The 16,124-nt window shown below is 45.2% G+C and overlaps 1 protein-coding gene across 4 annotated transcripts in view; it reads left to right on the forward strand.

Moving 5' to 3' along the window:
- The window catches only part of SUDS3 (SDS3 homolog, SIN3A corepressor complex component), an 86,046-nt gene that overhangs the window by 27,807 nt on the left and 42,115 nt on the right, over positions 1–16,124 (forward strand). For 3 of the 4 annotated variants that reach the window (XM_029229042.1, XM_029229035.1, XM_029229026.1), the window contains exons 11-12: positions 7,837–7,921; positions 11,170–11,255. In XM_029229042.1, the coding sequence (XP_029084875.1) occupies positions 7,837–7,921; positions 11,170–11,255 (171 nt within the window). Of the gene's footprint in view, positions 1–7,836; positions 7,922–11,169; positions 11,363–16,124 lie in introns of those variants that run through there. The other variant, XM_029229050.1, reaches the window with a different exon arrangement.

Consider the following 16,124-nt stretch of genomic DNA (forward strand, 5'->3'; position numbering starts at 1 on the left):
GGGGGGGGTGGGGGGCGGTTTGCGGGCCTCTCACTGTTGTGGCCTCTCCCGTTGTGGAGCACAGGCTCCAGACGCGCAGGCTCAGTGGCCACGGCTCATGGGCCCAGACACTCCGCGGCATGTGGGATTTTTCTGGATCGGGGCACGAACCCGTGTCCCCTGCATCGGCAGGCGGACTCTCAACCACTGCGCCACCAGGGTAGCCCTCCCTTGCTGCTTTTAATATTTTTTTATTTGTATTTAACTTTTGATAGTTTCATTAATATGTGTCTTGGCATGTTTCTCTTTGGTTTTATCCTGTATTGTACTCTCTGTGCTTCCTGGACTTGATTGACTGTATCCCTTACCGTGTTAGGGAAGTTTTCAACTATAATCTCTTCAATTATTTTCTCAGTCCCTTTCTTTTTCTCTTCTTCTGGGACTCCTATAATTCGATTATTGGTGCGTTTAATATTGTCCCAGAGGTCTCTGAGACTGTCCTCAATTCCTTTCATTCTTTTTTCTTTATTCTGCTCCCTGGCAGTTATTTCCACCATTTTATCTTCCAGGTCACTTATCCGTTCTTCTGCCTCAGTTATTCTGCTATTGAGTCCTTCTAGAGTATTTTTAATTTCAGTAAATGCGTTGTTCATCACTGTTTGTTTGCTGTTTAGTTCTTCTAGATCCTTGTTAAATGTTTCTTGTATTTTCTCCATTCTGTTTCCGAGATTTTGGATCATCTTTACTATCATTACTCTGAATTCTTTTTCAGGCAGGCTGCCTATTTTGTCTTCATTTATTTAGTATTGTAGGTTTTTACCTTGCTCCTTCATCTGTAACATATTTTTCTGTTGTTTCTTTTTTTTTTTTTTTTTCCTCTTTTTGATGGTGGTTCTGTATTCCTATCTTACTGGTTGTTTGGCCTGAGACATCCAGCACTAGAGTTTACAGGCAGTTGGATAGAGCTGGCTCTTGGCGCTGAGATGAGCACCTCTGGGAGGCCTCACTCCAGTTAATATTCCCAGGGGTCTGAGGTTGTCTTTTAGTCTAGCGGTTTGGACTCGGAGCCCCCACCACAGGAGCCTGAGCCTGACCTCCAACCTGGGAACCAAGATCTCACAAACTTTGTGGCGTTGTTTAAAAAAGAAAGAAAGAAAAAAAAGGAGCAGTACAATATCAAAGAATAAGAAACAGGGCTTCCATGGTGCCTCAGTGGTTGAGAGTCTGCCTGCCGATGCAGGGGACAGGGGTTCATGCCCCGGTCCGGGAAGATCCCACATGCCATGGAGCGACTAGGCCCTTGAGCCATGGCCGCTGAGCTTGCGCGTCTGGAGCCTGTGCTCCGCAACGAGAGAGGCCACAACAGTGAGAGGCCCGCGTACTGCAAAAAATAAAAATAAAAAAGAATAAAAAACAAAATAAAATTAGATAAAAAAATATTGTAGGAAAAATAAAACTTTAATTGAAGCAACTGCAACAAGGTAAAATAAAACCACAGCAGGGAAAAGAAACCAAAAGGTGGCGGGGGGGACAAGCCAAAAGGAGAGAACAATAACAAAGTATAAAAAATAAAATAAAATTCGAAAAATAAAAACTTTATTAAGAAAAATAAAAATATAAAAGAATCAGCAACAGTGAATCAACAAGGTAAAAGAGAACCCCAATCTAAAAGACGAAAACAGAAAAAAAAAAAGTCTTGCCTGGGGGGTGGAGTTTGGGCAGGGGTGGAACTTGGGCAGGAGTGGGCTTTAGGGTGGGGCGGGACCTAGGCCGGTGGGCGGGTTACTGTGGGTGTGGGGCGGGGCCTAGGCGGGGCAGTGGTCAAGCGAGGGGGGACTCTGCTTAGGACCTGCGCAAGGGGAGAGGCTGCACATGGAAAGGAGGGCCTCTGGAGAGTGGAGTTCTGAGTTTGGAGGTAGTGCCCTGCGGGAGGCTGTGTGGGTGGGATTTAGGCCCAGGGCGTTGGAGGGGGTCCCCCAGTGTAGGGGTGGGGCCCTGGGTGGGGGTGTGGGGAGGGGCTTGGGCTCTGTGAGGCAAGAGGGAGGCCCCGAGGGCAGGGGATTAGGACCCTGCCTGCTGGGCTCCCTTGTGCCTAAGCAGACAGGGAAAGCGCTGGCCTCCCCCACCGTCTTTCCCAGGGTCTCCCTCGTCACTGGACCCCTAACCGTGGATGGGTCCCGCTGGGTGTAGGAACTCGTCCCCTCCCCCAGCCGCCCCTCAGGGGTGCTGGTCCCAGAGGTCTGGCCTTTACTTTTGCTCCCCCTTCCCTCCCTCCCACTCCTTCAGGACCCGCGTGGCTGGAGGCCGCCTCAGTGGGCAAAGGATCAGGCCCGGGATCTCAGCAGGTTCCTGGGGGCCCAAGTGGGCAGGGGGAACCTGGCCACACTCCCTTTTTTTGTGTGTGTGTGTGTGTGTTATGCGGGCCTCTCACCGTTGTCGCCTCTCCCATTGCGGAACACAGGCTCCCGACGTGCAGGCTCAGCGGCCATGGCTCACGGGCCCAGCAGCTCCGCGGCATGTGGGATCTTCCCCGTGTCCCCTGCATCGGCAGGTAGACTGTCAATCACTGCGCCACCAGGGAAGCCCCCACACTCCCTTTTGATCCTCTGCCCTCCCAGTGTTCCCCCAATTTCCCCCTTGGGGCGAGGGATCCCTTCCCCTCCCCCAGCCACCCTTCAGGGGCACCAGTCCTGTCCTGCCTCCACTTCTCCTCCCCCTTCACTCCCCCCATGCCCCACGTCCTACCCGGCCCCTGGGGCTTCTTCTGTCTGCTTAGGTGTCTGTGGTTCCCCACCGGCGCCTGGTAGGTGCCCTAGTTGTGAGGAGACGCGAATTCTGCATCCTCCTAGTCCGCCATCTTGACTCCGCCCCCTGTAACCCTGATCTTAGTGACTTCTGCCCCTGTCATTTGACGACTGTTTTTCTAAGAGGCCAGTTATGTTGTGTCCTAACATAGCTTATCAGAACACAGCACCACTAGGTGGCAGGCCCTGACAGCTCAACACCCTGAGGGGCAAATAAAATGAAAAATGTTTCTAATAATGAAAACCAAATAACCTTTAAAGATCAAGCCCACACATAAGAACCATCTTCAAAAATGATAAGATTTATCACTAGCATTTTTACGGATCTGTGAGTCTTAAAGCCATGTGATATTTCAAATGATGTTCATTTTGTCATTGCATTGCTTCTGATCTTCCTCCTTCTAAGGCTTAATTCTTAGACTTTGTGAGACATGTCTTGAGGATGAAAATGCAGTAAAATAAAATTCTTGTTTTTCTAAAGAAAGGACCCACGGTGACTGGTGTTTCATAATGTAGACAGTGGTCAGGTGGGGTGTGGTAGATCACCTAAGCATTTTGAAGGAATGTCACAATCACTGTCTTTCTCCCAGTGGCGGCAGAAATCTGTCAAGTGTCTCGGAGCATTTTACTATTTTAGTGACTTTCAAGTTGCTTACTCTCTTGTTAAATATTGAGACTGTTGTTTTCTGTGTTCTTTGTGTTTCCCATCTTTGGCCTTGGAGGTCAGGTTCATGACTCATCTGCTGAAAGGCAGGTCCCCCCCGCATCTGGAAGGTATTTGCCAGGAGTCCTCTACAGGACTGGCCTCTCGCGGCTCACCAGGCTCCTGATGTTTGGCTTTTGTGTCCTTGTCAGTTTGGAGGCTTTCATTCTTCCTTCTTTTCCAGCAGTTGTGGCCTGTGGCTGAGAGGTCGGCTGAATCACTTTCTGCTCTTTCCAGTGATGTGGAGTATTTTGGTGAAACAGTATTTCTGGCAAAACATGTTTCATTCAGTTTTAATGACTTCAGCAAAATGAGCGTGGTTCGGGCTTCCCATCTTGGCCTGAACGCTTATCAAGCTACATTTCATTTGGAAAGATAAGCATCTTCCCTTTTCCTGGGTCTTATACTGCTTTTAAGACATTTTATATCCTGTAAGTTTTCCTCACATTTTGATTTGAACTAATGACCCTTCTTAGAAAGTACTGCGAAGTAGCTGAGATTTTAAAGTAACTCACTGATGGTGCCGGTGGACTGTTTTTTCTTTCCTCACTTTAAATCCAGTACTGCTGAAGTGAATTCAGTGAAGTCACCCACTTGCATGGGTGGATTTAACCCTCCGGCCTTTGCCTGACACGAGAGATTATTAACTCAAAACAGTGACTCTTTACAGCTAGAATCAGGATTCCTTTAAGTCCTGTAGTTGTAACATGGTATTCATGGATTTTTTGGGGGAAATGACACAATAATATCAGTATTCCCAGTAGGATACAAAATTAAATTAATTCTACCCCTTCCCTGCCCCACTTTTTGACCCACCTTCTAAAGAAATTGCTTTTTTCCATAATAGTAGTGGTGGTTCTATTTTGTCAGGTTTAACAGTAGAGGCAGAGCTTTAAGAACTTAACTGTAGGGATTCCCAGGTCAGGATTTCCATTAGTAATAAAGTCAACTTGACATTTGGGGCTTGTTCTCTGAGGCTATTTAAAGTATTTTTTTCAGCAGAGATGAGTTGTAGCTTGTAAAACAGGTTAATTGGCAAAAAAAAAGTGATAATGTACATTTTTACTAATTTAACTTTATTTTTGTATTTTTAACATTTTTTTGTGTCTAAACATATTCTGAATCTCCCCCTCCTTTTAATTAGTATTTAGAAATCGGCACATAAATTTGTATGTTACGGTTGTCATATAGTTTTTGGTTTCATCTTGAAACCGCCGCCCCAGCATGAGCACTTTAATTTCTGAGGACTTATTTTTTTTTTCCCAGGGAATTTGGGTAATTTACTAGATTTGATATCCAGGGATAATGGTTCCCCAAGACCGTTGTGTGGTGCCTGACAACCGCTGGAGGTCCCGGGGCCTCTGCTTCACGAGGACCTGGGAATCAGCTGGTTTGGGAAACACGCTGGCGAGCTCTCCGGTGGAGCCCAGGAAGCACATGGAGCACTGCTGGGCATTCAGGCCACCACCATCCAGCGGTCCCAGAGCAGGCGGATTTGGGAGGTGGCCAGCTGTGCAGGTCCCAGACCGCTTCCCAGGGGTAGTAGGTTACATTGCGTGGTTTACTCCTGAGGTTTACTTTAAAGCCAGTTGGATGGGTTGGGGTTTGGGTGCTGAGCGCATCTGAGGGAAAATGCAGCATGTCTCAGGAGAGTTGTCCGGCTTGTCTCCCAGAGTTGTCTTTAACAGACACTAAGACATCAATTTGTGACATTAAGTTTTCTTCCTGCCCTTTGGCTACTTCGGTGTTTTTCAGTACCATGACTTATAAGAAAGTACTATTTACTTTTTGATTACAAGTAATACCTGTTTATTCTGGAAAGAAGAAGGCTATGCAATAAAAAAGAATATCATTATTTTATATTTTTATAAAACTTTATATTTTTATGAAATTTTAATATACACTTAATAGAGATTTTAATATAAATTTACCAGTTTTTATGTATGTGTTTATATGATACACATGTAACACGTATTTTGTTGTGTTACGCACACAGGGACATAATGGACGTAGTTTTTTTCTTGACTGAGCAGTATATTGACCACATTTCCACACTAGTAATATACTCCTACACCACACCCATGACCTTTCTTTATTTAGAAAGTAGTATCAGGATGACTTGAGGCTAGTTGCATGTTGTTTTGTGTTTTTATCTCTCTAATAACTCACAACCCCCATAGAATAACTGTGAATGTTCTCCCCTTCTGTTGTTTTTTTTTTTAATGTTGAGCCTTCTTTTAATGTATTTATTTTAATTTTTGGCAGTGTTGGGTCTTCGTTTCTGTGCAAGGGCGCTCTCTAGTTGTGGTAAGCGGGGGCCATTCTTCATCGTGGTGCGCGGGCCTCTTTGGCCTCTCTTGTTGCGGAGCACAGGCTCCAGACACGCAGGCTCAGTAGTTGCGGCTCACAGGCCTAGTTGCTCCGTGGCATGTGGGATCTTCCCAGACCAGGACTCCAACCCATGTCCCCTGCATTGGCAGGCAGATTCTCAACCCCTGCGCCACCAGGGAAGCCCTCCCCTTCTGTTTTTATTCTAACCATTACTCAAGACGTTACCATTTACATAGGATGGTTGGCTTAGATGTGGGAGGGAAACTCAAGTTTGAGTTTTCTGTGAACTAATTGAACCTTTCCTCATGCACTTTGTTAACTCAGACCTTGTAATATTACATATTTAGCATAATGGATGTCCTCTGACCCAGTTTACCAACTAATCCCTGGCCAAAAGCAGCTTTCAAGCTGGGTCTAAACCAGTCTCGCTGTTCTAATTGAATTTATGATTTGATTTCTTTTAACGGTGTTCTCAGGAAGTAAATTGACTTGGAAACTTGAGTTTTCCGCTCCTAAGTAGCAGGTTAAAGAATGCTTAGAACCTTGACAGGAAAAAGCCCATTGTGGGAGTGAAGTACATCCTTTACTGTGATATCTTAGCAGTGGATTATTTCACTGTACCAGCAAAACAGAGTCTGTCTTCTTCCCCCACAGAAATAATGGTTAGATGCAGTGCTTTGCTGGGAGATGTGTTTTGGTGGAAGTTATATGAGTTAGTGGGTCTGTTAAGCCAACTCTTTGCAGCCAGAATGAACCAAAGGTTATCTTGACTGAACTGGGCTGGCCTAGGCCAGGGCTGCCAGCAGCAGCTCAGCTGATGTTTCCAACTCCTGTCACCCAGTAGCTGTTCCTTCCTCCTGTGGCACCTGTTACTGACTCATTTGGGCTTTGGCCCTGGCTTCCTCATTTTTCATCCTCTGCCTTGTCCCTGAACTTGTAGAAGAAGGTGAGGGTGGTCCTACACTACAGAATAGATGCAGGGACTGAAAGGGGGGAGTCTGTCTTATCTACTCCATTCAGAGCTGCTCTCCCGACTGACCAGGCCAAATTAGGTACCCTTTGGTGCAAGTCTAACAGTCAGAACTTCACCTAGTTAGTACTTGCCAGGTGTGATTATTTCATAGTTGTCACTGCCACTGTATTTGAAGCTCCTGATGGCAGGGACCTTGTGGCCTTCTTCACTGTCCACTCCACCCTCCAGGGTGGTCAGTGGTACACAACAAGTGGTGAATGAGTATTTGCTGAATAAGTGATCAAAGTAAGGACTGAATTTGGCTTGCCTTCTTGTTGATAACTTACTTGGACAAATAGAAAATATATAACGGGACAGTCTGTTCAAGCCCACCTGTTCATTTTGTCCACCCAACCCCCCTCAGTGTTTTGGGGTGGAGGCAGAAAGTGGGGACAGAGGTTTTACTTAAAAAAGTATAATTTACTTTTTGAACTGGGTCATATAGTTCAAATAAAAAACTAAAATACAGAGTTTTCCAGCCTTTTCCTTGGCCCCCTTTTCTACTCTGCAGTGGAACCAAGAATGTAATTTTTAGACTTAGAAGGAGATTAGGAGGTCATCTGATCTAATCCAAGGGTGGAAGCCTGTAAATTAAACCTGAAATCCAGGCTGTTCCTCAACTATAAATTAAGATTCCTTTAATTATATTTTTTGTTGTGTTTTTTTTTTTTCTTCCCTCCTTTGTGGCCTTTTCTTTATTCCTTTTCTAAATTTGGGCCCTTAACAATACTGTACACTTAAAATTTGTTAAGAGGGTAAACCTTATGGTAACTATTCTTACCACAAAAGGAAAAAAAAGCCACAAAACAGTAGTTATAATAGAGGGTGGGAGAAAACTTTGGGAGGAGGTGGATTATGTTTATGGCCTTGATGGTGATGGTTTCACAGGTATGTACTTATCCTGAAACTCATTGAGTTGTATACATTAAATACGTACTACTTCTCACATGTCAGTCATACCTCAATAAAGTGGTTAAAAAAATAAATGTGTGTCTTTTTTCCCGCAGGTACCACAAGAGCCAGGCCATCTATCTGGAGTCAAAGGACAACCAGAAATTGAGTTGTGTGATCAGCTCTGTCGGAGCCAATGAGGTAAGACTGAACCTCTGTCACCCTTTAGGAAAGCAAAATGGGACAAACCTGCAATGTGAGTGCCACCAAGAAAGTACGGTGGAATCACAGTGTTGTATGCGGGTTAGATTCTAAAGTCAGCACTTTCAGGCTGAAATTGCACATAGGCAAAATCACCCTTAAAAATCCCTTACTTTGCATGACTGCAGTTTATGCGGGTTTATGTAAGCCTTGTGGTTTTGTGAACTCCCTGCAGAGTAACTGAGTTGGGCACCACTGAGATAGACTGCAGGAAAGAACACAAGGCAAGTTGGTGTTATGTCTGCGCATTCAAATCCTGCTGCTTTTTGAGGCAGCCATCTACTGAGGATGGGACTTGCCGTTGGAGCATACTCTGTCTTTGCTGTTATTTCTCTCGAGCTTTCATGTGCACTCAGATTTGTTTCATGCTCTGAGGATCTAACAAGGCACCTGACACAGGGTCTGGCACACAGTAAGTGTTCAGTAAATGGGTGCTCGCCTGATTTGACCCACACACTACTCTTCACCTGCTGTCTCTCTAATCCGACGTGTCCTGTTGTGCTTCTGGGCAATGAGCTACCAGGCTCATACCCTTAGGGACTGGTCTCCTCCAGTCTCTCTTATAGGATGGGGTCTGGTTGAAAGTCAGCTCTGAGGGTCATGCTGAAGGATGATGTGACTAGCCTGTGAGTTCTCCGGCTGACCCTTCTTTAGGAGGGTGTCAGCAGTGTGTAACTGGTATTGTTAGTAGTCAAAAAACAGTTCAAAACGTTAATAGCCTATTTGGCTTGATCTTTTATCAGTCCACAAACGTCTGCAAAGAAATTGATTTTTATGTGTCTTCCCTCTGTAACTTATTCGTGCCAGAGGATAGTAAGTCTAATGAAGCTGGATTATGAAATAACTTAAGCCTATTCTATTCTCCCAGCTTCCTGAATTGAAAATGCCCTCAAATGTGACAACTAGTTAGCAAAATGATTGTTAACTTAGAAGTTAGGGAGGGCCTTCCAGATAAATGAATGTCATTTTTCTCTGGGCTCGCAATTTGTGTGTCACCCTAAGCCAGGTCGGAACAGGGCATCTCAGAGAGCCGCTGCCCTGGCAGGAGGCTTTGCAGTTTCACAGCGGAGCACGTGTGCCTGGCCATGTGGGCTGCTGCACAGAGGGTGTGTGGCCTTCTTGTCCCTGAACCTAATTTCAGAACCCATGCGTTATTCTCTGTGACACCTCAGGACTTTTCAGGAAAACAAATGCAAGTTAGATTTTTTTCTCTCTCTCTGTTGAAGATTGTCACCCTTTGACATAATAGTTAGCGAAGTCTGACAAGGAAACGGTGACACTGAGACATGTCTCCTGGAGGGGAGAAGCCTCAGTGCGTCGGAGGCTTGCAACGGGGAAAACATTTCTCACTTCTTGGAAGTATTCCAGCTCATTTTTTCAGGTGAAATCCTAAGTAACACTGAAGCTACTTGGCTTCTGCATAACTTGACTCTGAGCATATTTGGTGCGTGGGTCTGAGCATGTTGGTGACTAACTATTCAGCCCTCCTTGGGGTCAGTTTTCAGTTTAAAATGGTTCTGCAAGGTCCTTTAGAGGCTCAGCTTCAGGTGAGGTCTTTATTTTTAAACAAGTGTATTTGACTTTAAAGTCTCTTTGTTGTTAAATAATCACAGTAAGGAAATAGAAACTGAGAATAGCTTTCTCTTTCTGAATAAGCTTTTTTTTTTTTTTTTTAATAAATTTATTTATTTATTTTTGGCTGCGTTGGGTCTTCGTTGTTGCGCGTGGGCTTTCTCTAGTTGTGGTGAGCGGGGCTACTCTTCATTGTGGTGCACAGGCTTCGCATTGCAGTGGCTTCTCGTTGCGGAGCGTGGGCTCTAGGCGCGCAGGCTTCAGTAGTTGTGGCGTAAGGGCTTCGTTGCTCCGAGGCATGTGGGATCTTCCCGGACCGGGGCACGAACCCGTTTCTCCTGCATCGGCAGGTGGACTGTCAACCACTGCGCCACCAGGAAAGCCCTGAATAAGCTTTTTATAAACCTGATAACTGAATGGGCAAAGGTGGAGCTGTATCTGTAAACTTGTACTTGCATATATAGGTGAGATGCAGATCTTTAAAAAATTTATGCTTTTGTCTCCATCTGATCACGTGTTAATAACACGGATGAGAGAAGGGGTGAGAAAGTGGGGAACCAGGTAAGAACAGCAAGGGGCTTTGATGTCAGGCGCCAGGATTCCCATTGGACAAGTGGACTCAGCCTTGCTCTTCTGTAAAATGGAGGTGATAACAGTACTTCATAGGATTGCTCTGAGGATGAAGGAGCTTGGTCAGTTTGGTCAGCACAGTGTCTGGCCTCCAGTAATCCCCCCCGCAAGTGGGTCAGGTGACTGAGGTGGCAGCTCTCCTTGCCCTCCCTGGCTGCAGGGATGCCACATACTGGGTGCACTTGGCAGTTCTGGCAGGCCCCATGCTGGAAGAGCTCATTTTCAGTTCTAGGGAAGAATACATCTGCCCTGTACAGTGCCAGACATCTGATCCCATCTGTGGGAGAATGATGCGGTCAGGAGGGAAGGACTGTCTTAAGCTAATTTGGCCTTCTCAGCATCCTCATTGGGCCTTCGCTCTCCCGTGGGCATTTCTTTTGTTGTTAATTTTTCTGTCTTTTGCTGTTATGACCATTAGCCTTAATTGCCAGGAAACCAGAGAATTGAAAGGCTATACTATGGAAGTCCCTAGGGGCAAGGAAAGTATTTTCTAATTTGATTGTAAGTTTATGAATATATGTGTCTTGAATGTTGATAATGCTGTAGTCATACCATATCAAAAAGAGTCCTTAAGGGGACTTCCCTGGTGGTCCAGTGGTTAAGACTCCACACTCCCAGTGCAGGGGACATGGGTTTGATACCTGGTCGGGGAACTAAGAGAAGAGCCCACCTGCTACACGGTGCAGTCTAAAAAAAAAAAAGTCTTTAAGATGAAGGCAAAAATGGAACTCAAGAACACCGTGCTTTCCATTTTCTTACTCAAAGGTGTAAGAGAGATGGCTGGGAGAAATGAATTCAAGGGTGATGCCTGCTCTCTGCAGTGGAGATGTGCCTTTAGGAGGCCAGAGGTCAAGGCCTGTAAATGCCTCACGGGTTGACAGGAAGAGGTTGCCAGCTATCTGGCTACACCTAATTCATGCAAACATTCTGATTTGCCCCTCAGGATTAGCCTCTCTCATCCTGTTCCTTTTCCATCTCCCCTGCAGATCTGGGTGAGGAAGACAAGCGACAGCACCAAGATGAGGATTTACTTGGGTCAGCTTCAGCGCGGGCTCTTCGTGATCCGCCGGAGGTCAGCGGCCTGACTTTCTCCAGTGTTGTTCTTCCCTTGACCCCTTTTCTGGAATGGTTTTTGGTTTTGTTTTGCTCTTAATAGAAAGTTTTTAACTTGGGACTTGCTACTTGCTTGGCCTTGGAAAATGGAGAACACTGTGGTGGATTCTGCAAGGCGCCCTTGTGGCCAGGCACTTCCCGCCTTTGTGTCATTCTTTCCCTGCCTCGACTTCTTCCACTCATCCGTCACCATGAGACTATTTTACTTTCAGGAGAATTGGGAGTTTGCTTTACTGATTTCTTTGTTTTTTGCTTATACTTTGTCTTTTTTTTTTTTAAAGCCTCCTTTGAGTTTGAAGGGACGTCTCTCTTAATTATCTGTAGGTCTTGCTGTCATGAGGAGCGGGAAGGGGTACCCTCCTCAGTGCATTTTCATGTTTTGAATCTGATTAGTGGATCATGTAGCTACCTTCCTTGTCAAGCCCAATTCACCGTTTCCCCAGAAGCTTGGGGCAGAGGTCCTAGCAGAAGGAGATTAATTCTCCTGGCTCTAAGCCTTCTCGGAGAAATGAATGCTTTGTGTAACATCTGACGTATGCCATCCATTCCACCAGCTGAAAGACAGAAAAATTCGCCCGGGAGACGACGTGCACTGCAGTAAATGGGGTTGAGGGAAGGGGGAGTTTCATACCATAAAGTGCTGAAGGTTCCATATTTTAAATGTTGTTTAAAGCAAGTGGTTCATTCAAACGCATTTGTTCTAGCTCAGGCTGGAACAAGAAGCGGTCATTTTCAGAAGCTTTCGTTTGTAATTCCCTCCTCTCTCCTGCTCCCAAGTAGATGAGGTGGCACCTGCCGCCGGCTGGTGATCCGGGTTGTCTGTGGTCGGTGGGGAGGTGAGATGGTTGGTGGAGTCATCAGTGATCTGTAGACTCTCACTGGTAACTCACATCGCACTCTTCTCGCTGCTGATGCCAGTGCTGTGCCTGGCCATTCCGAACCCATGGAACCTTGTCGGCACTTCCGGGCTCCCAGGAGATCTGGCCCAGGTTACAGATGAGGAAGGCCGTTGGCTGCCACTAAACCTGCACTCCCCCTAATGAATCCTGGTGAAACAGCCTGCCCTGCTCCCTTTCCCTCATTCCCGTAATGGGAGAAATAACTCACTGGGTGATGATTTTCTTGTTTTGTTTCTAGTATTCTAGTTGCCACCTTAAGATGTTTAAAAGTATTTGGGGTTAGAGCAAGTATTAGCATCTCTATGGGCAATCAGTAGACCTTATACATCCTAGGAAATCTTTGTAAGTAATTCCCTTGGTCTCAAGTGATTGTCTTCGTGTTGTCTCTTGATGTACACACCCCACAGCTAGTTGTAGAGCTGTGATGACAAGTAAATCACCTTCTCCAGAGTCCTGGCTTCAACAGAGGCCAAACTCTACTGACTCAGAGTAAAGACTTGTACAGATACATTTTAGTTTTCACTTATAATCCAATTTTCCTCTCATTTTTTTCTGGTGTTGGAGTCTCATTTAGAGAACAGGACAAATGATGCTGTTTATCAAAATTGCCTGGGCGTTCTGAGTTTCTTCTCTGTCTCCCAGCCCCCCATGATTATGATATTTGCAATAGTGAACCGGATCGACAGTAAACAGGGGCTTCACCTTTTGTTTCTTCTTGGCGGCCTTTGCTGTAAGGGAGGCTCTCTCTTGATCGAATTGTCACTGTGGTGTGTGTTACCTCCCATAATATCAGGGAGCTCTTTGTTATCCCCTTGTGCCCTGTGATGGAAATTTATTTAGATATATTTAGTGTGTGTTGCCATCGAAGGTGGTTTATTTTAATTTTTAATTTTATATATATTTTTTAATGATTATCTTGTCTTCCTAACACTGCACCAAAGTTTGTTTTTTGGGGGAAGGATTGTGTCGATAACTGCTTTTCTGCATGGATGCAGCAGCAAGTTGCCTTGTTTTCTTGCCTTGTCTGGTGGGTCCTTTGTGCTTTCATGAAGTAACTGGTGATTTGAAGACCGGGCACTTTACCCTTTTCAGTAAATTTGAGGGTGTTTGAGGCCACACTTCGGCATGGTCGCAGCCCCACCGCTGCCTTCTCAGTATCCTCACAACCTTTAACAATCATGATCTAGTGAAAATGACGGAAACCGTAAAGTACACTTGAGACACAGCACCGTAAATTATATTCCTGATCCCGGAAGACTTGCTTTTTATTGAATCACTCCAGGGATGAAAAATCAGCAGTTCTTCCCCTCAGACAGGGCCCTGTGGTGACCTGGGGTGGAAGAGCCCCCTTGTTGGGAGATGGAGGTGCTTTTGTGATGGGCAAAATCGAACGAGAGAAGGAAAAAACAGACTTTGAGCTTCCTAGAATAAGAGGGGCCTGGCTTTTAGCCCGGGTGGCTGTTCTTCTTCCAAAACGTCTTTGTCTCTTCTTGGACTCCAGGGTACTGGATAAATTACCAAATTCAAACTGTTTCCTGCAAGTGGTAACTTGGATAAAGTTTGGTCCAGACAGTTCTAATCAAGAACCTATACATGTGTTAATCTGATCAAGAACCTGTATGTGTGTTACTCTGTTCAAGAAGCTGTATGTGTGTGATTCTGATCAAGAACCTTTACATGTGTTTCGTTCAAGGCATCAGCCTCAGGTATTACACACAGTGTTTGCTTTGGGTGTGGCCTAATGTTTATTTTACCTCCACTTGGGGGTTGTTGTGTGCTTCCCTCAACTCCCTCTCTAAGCCAGTGTCCTCTTGAACAGTTTCCAGATTTCTGTAGCCATACCAAAGTCAGGATGTTTTCATTCATTCGGATACCAGTATTTATGGAAGTCTAACTACCTAACTTACCTTAAGTTTTGAAAAAAAACCCTTCAGACTGGGGCCAGTGTAAGGTCCCAGAGGCTGGTCTGCAAATCAGGCTACTTGTATTGGTGTGTGAGACCCTGCGTTTAGGACTGGGTGACTTTTCTAAGAGAAATATGGGGGGGGTGGGTGGGATTGGTTCCATTTTTTTTTTTTTAACCTAACTTGGGGCTGGGTGGGGGAATCCTATTTTTTACAGTATTTTTGTTTTTCTATTAACATTTCCTTTTATCGTTGGATTTTTTACTAAAATTCCTCCTGATATAAAAATTGTTTCTAATCTGGGAATTTGAAATCTTGCTACTTAATGTTGCACCATTTTTTTCCAAAGAGTTTAAACCACTATAATACCAGAACATGGCAAAAAATAATAATGATAACTTAGAGCCATTGCAAGCAGTTGGTGGGCTTTTTTTACAATAACATCATTAACTGGTACATTAAATGTTCTGAGAGGTGAATGTAACAAGTAGAGGGTTTTATTTTTTTTTTTAATGACAATAAACTTTGAAAGAGAAAACCAGCACGTAGTCTGTATATTTTTACTGAAATTATATCCATTGACTTGACAAATGATTGAAATTTATTTTAGGTTTTCCCTCCAGCAATTGGGAAGGAAGGAAGTTGGGGAAGAGGGAGGGACCTACTAGACATTTGCTCGTTATGAAGGGTGAGATATGGAGTGATGTCCAAGACTGACTCTCAGGTTTGTAAAGATCGGTCTAAGGGTGTCGACCCTTAAATGTAGCCAGCTGTCTCCTGGTTGGAGAGGATAAAAGAATCTGATTAAAAATGGAGTAAATAGGGACTTCCCTGGTGGCACAGTGGTTAAGAATCTGCCTGCCAATGCAGGAGACACGGGTTGGAGCCCTGGTCCAGGAAGATCCCACATGCCGCGGAGCAGCTAAGCCCACGAGCCACAACTACTGAAGCCCGTGCACCTTGAGCCCGTGCTCCACAACAAGAGCAGCCACCGCAGTGAGAAGCCCGCGCATAGCAATGAAGACCCAATGCAGCCAAAAAATTAAAAAGATAAAGTGAATAAAATTGACCTTAGATAGGAAAAACCTTAAGGTAAACTGGTCTGATGAGGAGGATGCTATTCATTGGGTACTCGAGAGCAGGACTTGCCAGTCTCACCAAACATCATGGTATTTCCACAGCTCCCAGTGGGTAAAGTGATAAGGCCGCTTGCTGCCACTGGGGACTGACGTCTTGTGCTTGCAACCCAGTTGTACTTGTAATACCCATTGGGAAGGGCTGCTTCATGCTTTGCATAATGGAGAGGGGCAGTCACGATCTGAGTAATTTTTTATTGTAACATAACATTCATACAGAAAAGTGCACAAGTCTTAATTGTAGAAGTTGTCTTCTCAGTGTGAACACATGCACGTAACCAGCATCTAGACCAAGAGACAGTGTCACCAGCGTCCATGTAACCAGCATCTAAACCAAGAGACAGCGTCACCAGCCTCCATGTAACCAGCATCTAGACCAAGAGACAGCGTCAACAGCACCCATGTAACCAGCATCTAGGCCGAGAGACAGCGTTACCAGCATCCATGAACTCCGTAGGCTTTCTTCCTCGCTAGGGTAACTACTAGCCCGACAACTTTTCTCTGTTTTAATCATCTTAGCCTTCAAGCTCTTCAGGTCTATGGGTCCTTCCATATTTGTTCTAGAAGAGCCAAGTCCTTGATGTAGGCTAGGGCCTGCTGACCAGGGATGCAAGAGCTGGCAGCAAAGGGTGTGGCTAAGTGGGAGAGGCCAAAAAGCAGACTCAGGTCAACCATTTTGCCTTCCTGTTTGTTAACCGGGGCTTGCCCTTGACGTTAGTATCTGCCTTTAACTGAGTACTCTTTATATGTCAAATATAATTAAGCCAAGACTTAATTCTCCTTTGAAACCCAGAGGTCAGCACTGTGCCTGGTCATAGTAAGTGCTCCGTGAATGTCAGCTGTCAGACAGTGTTAGTGTCAAATGATGGGCCAAGAGAGGCAGACTGGT

The sequence above is a fragment of the Monodon monoceros genome, unplaced genomic scaffold (assembly GCF_005190385.1).
Source record: "Monodon monoceros isolate NGI ecotype Baffin Bay Population unplaced genomic scaffold, NGI_Narwhal_1 Super_Scaffold_1, whole genome shotgun sequence".
In the NCBI taxonomy this organism is placed as follows: domain Eukaryota; kingdom Metazoa; phylum Chordata; class Mammalia; order Artiodactyla; family Monodontidae; genus Monodon; species Monodon monoceros.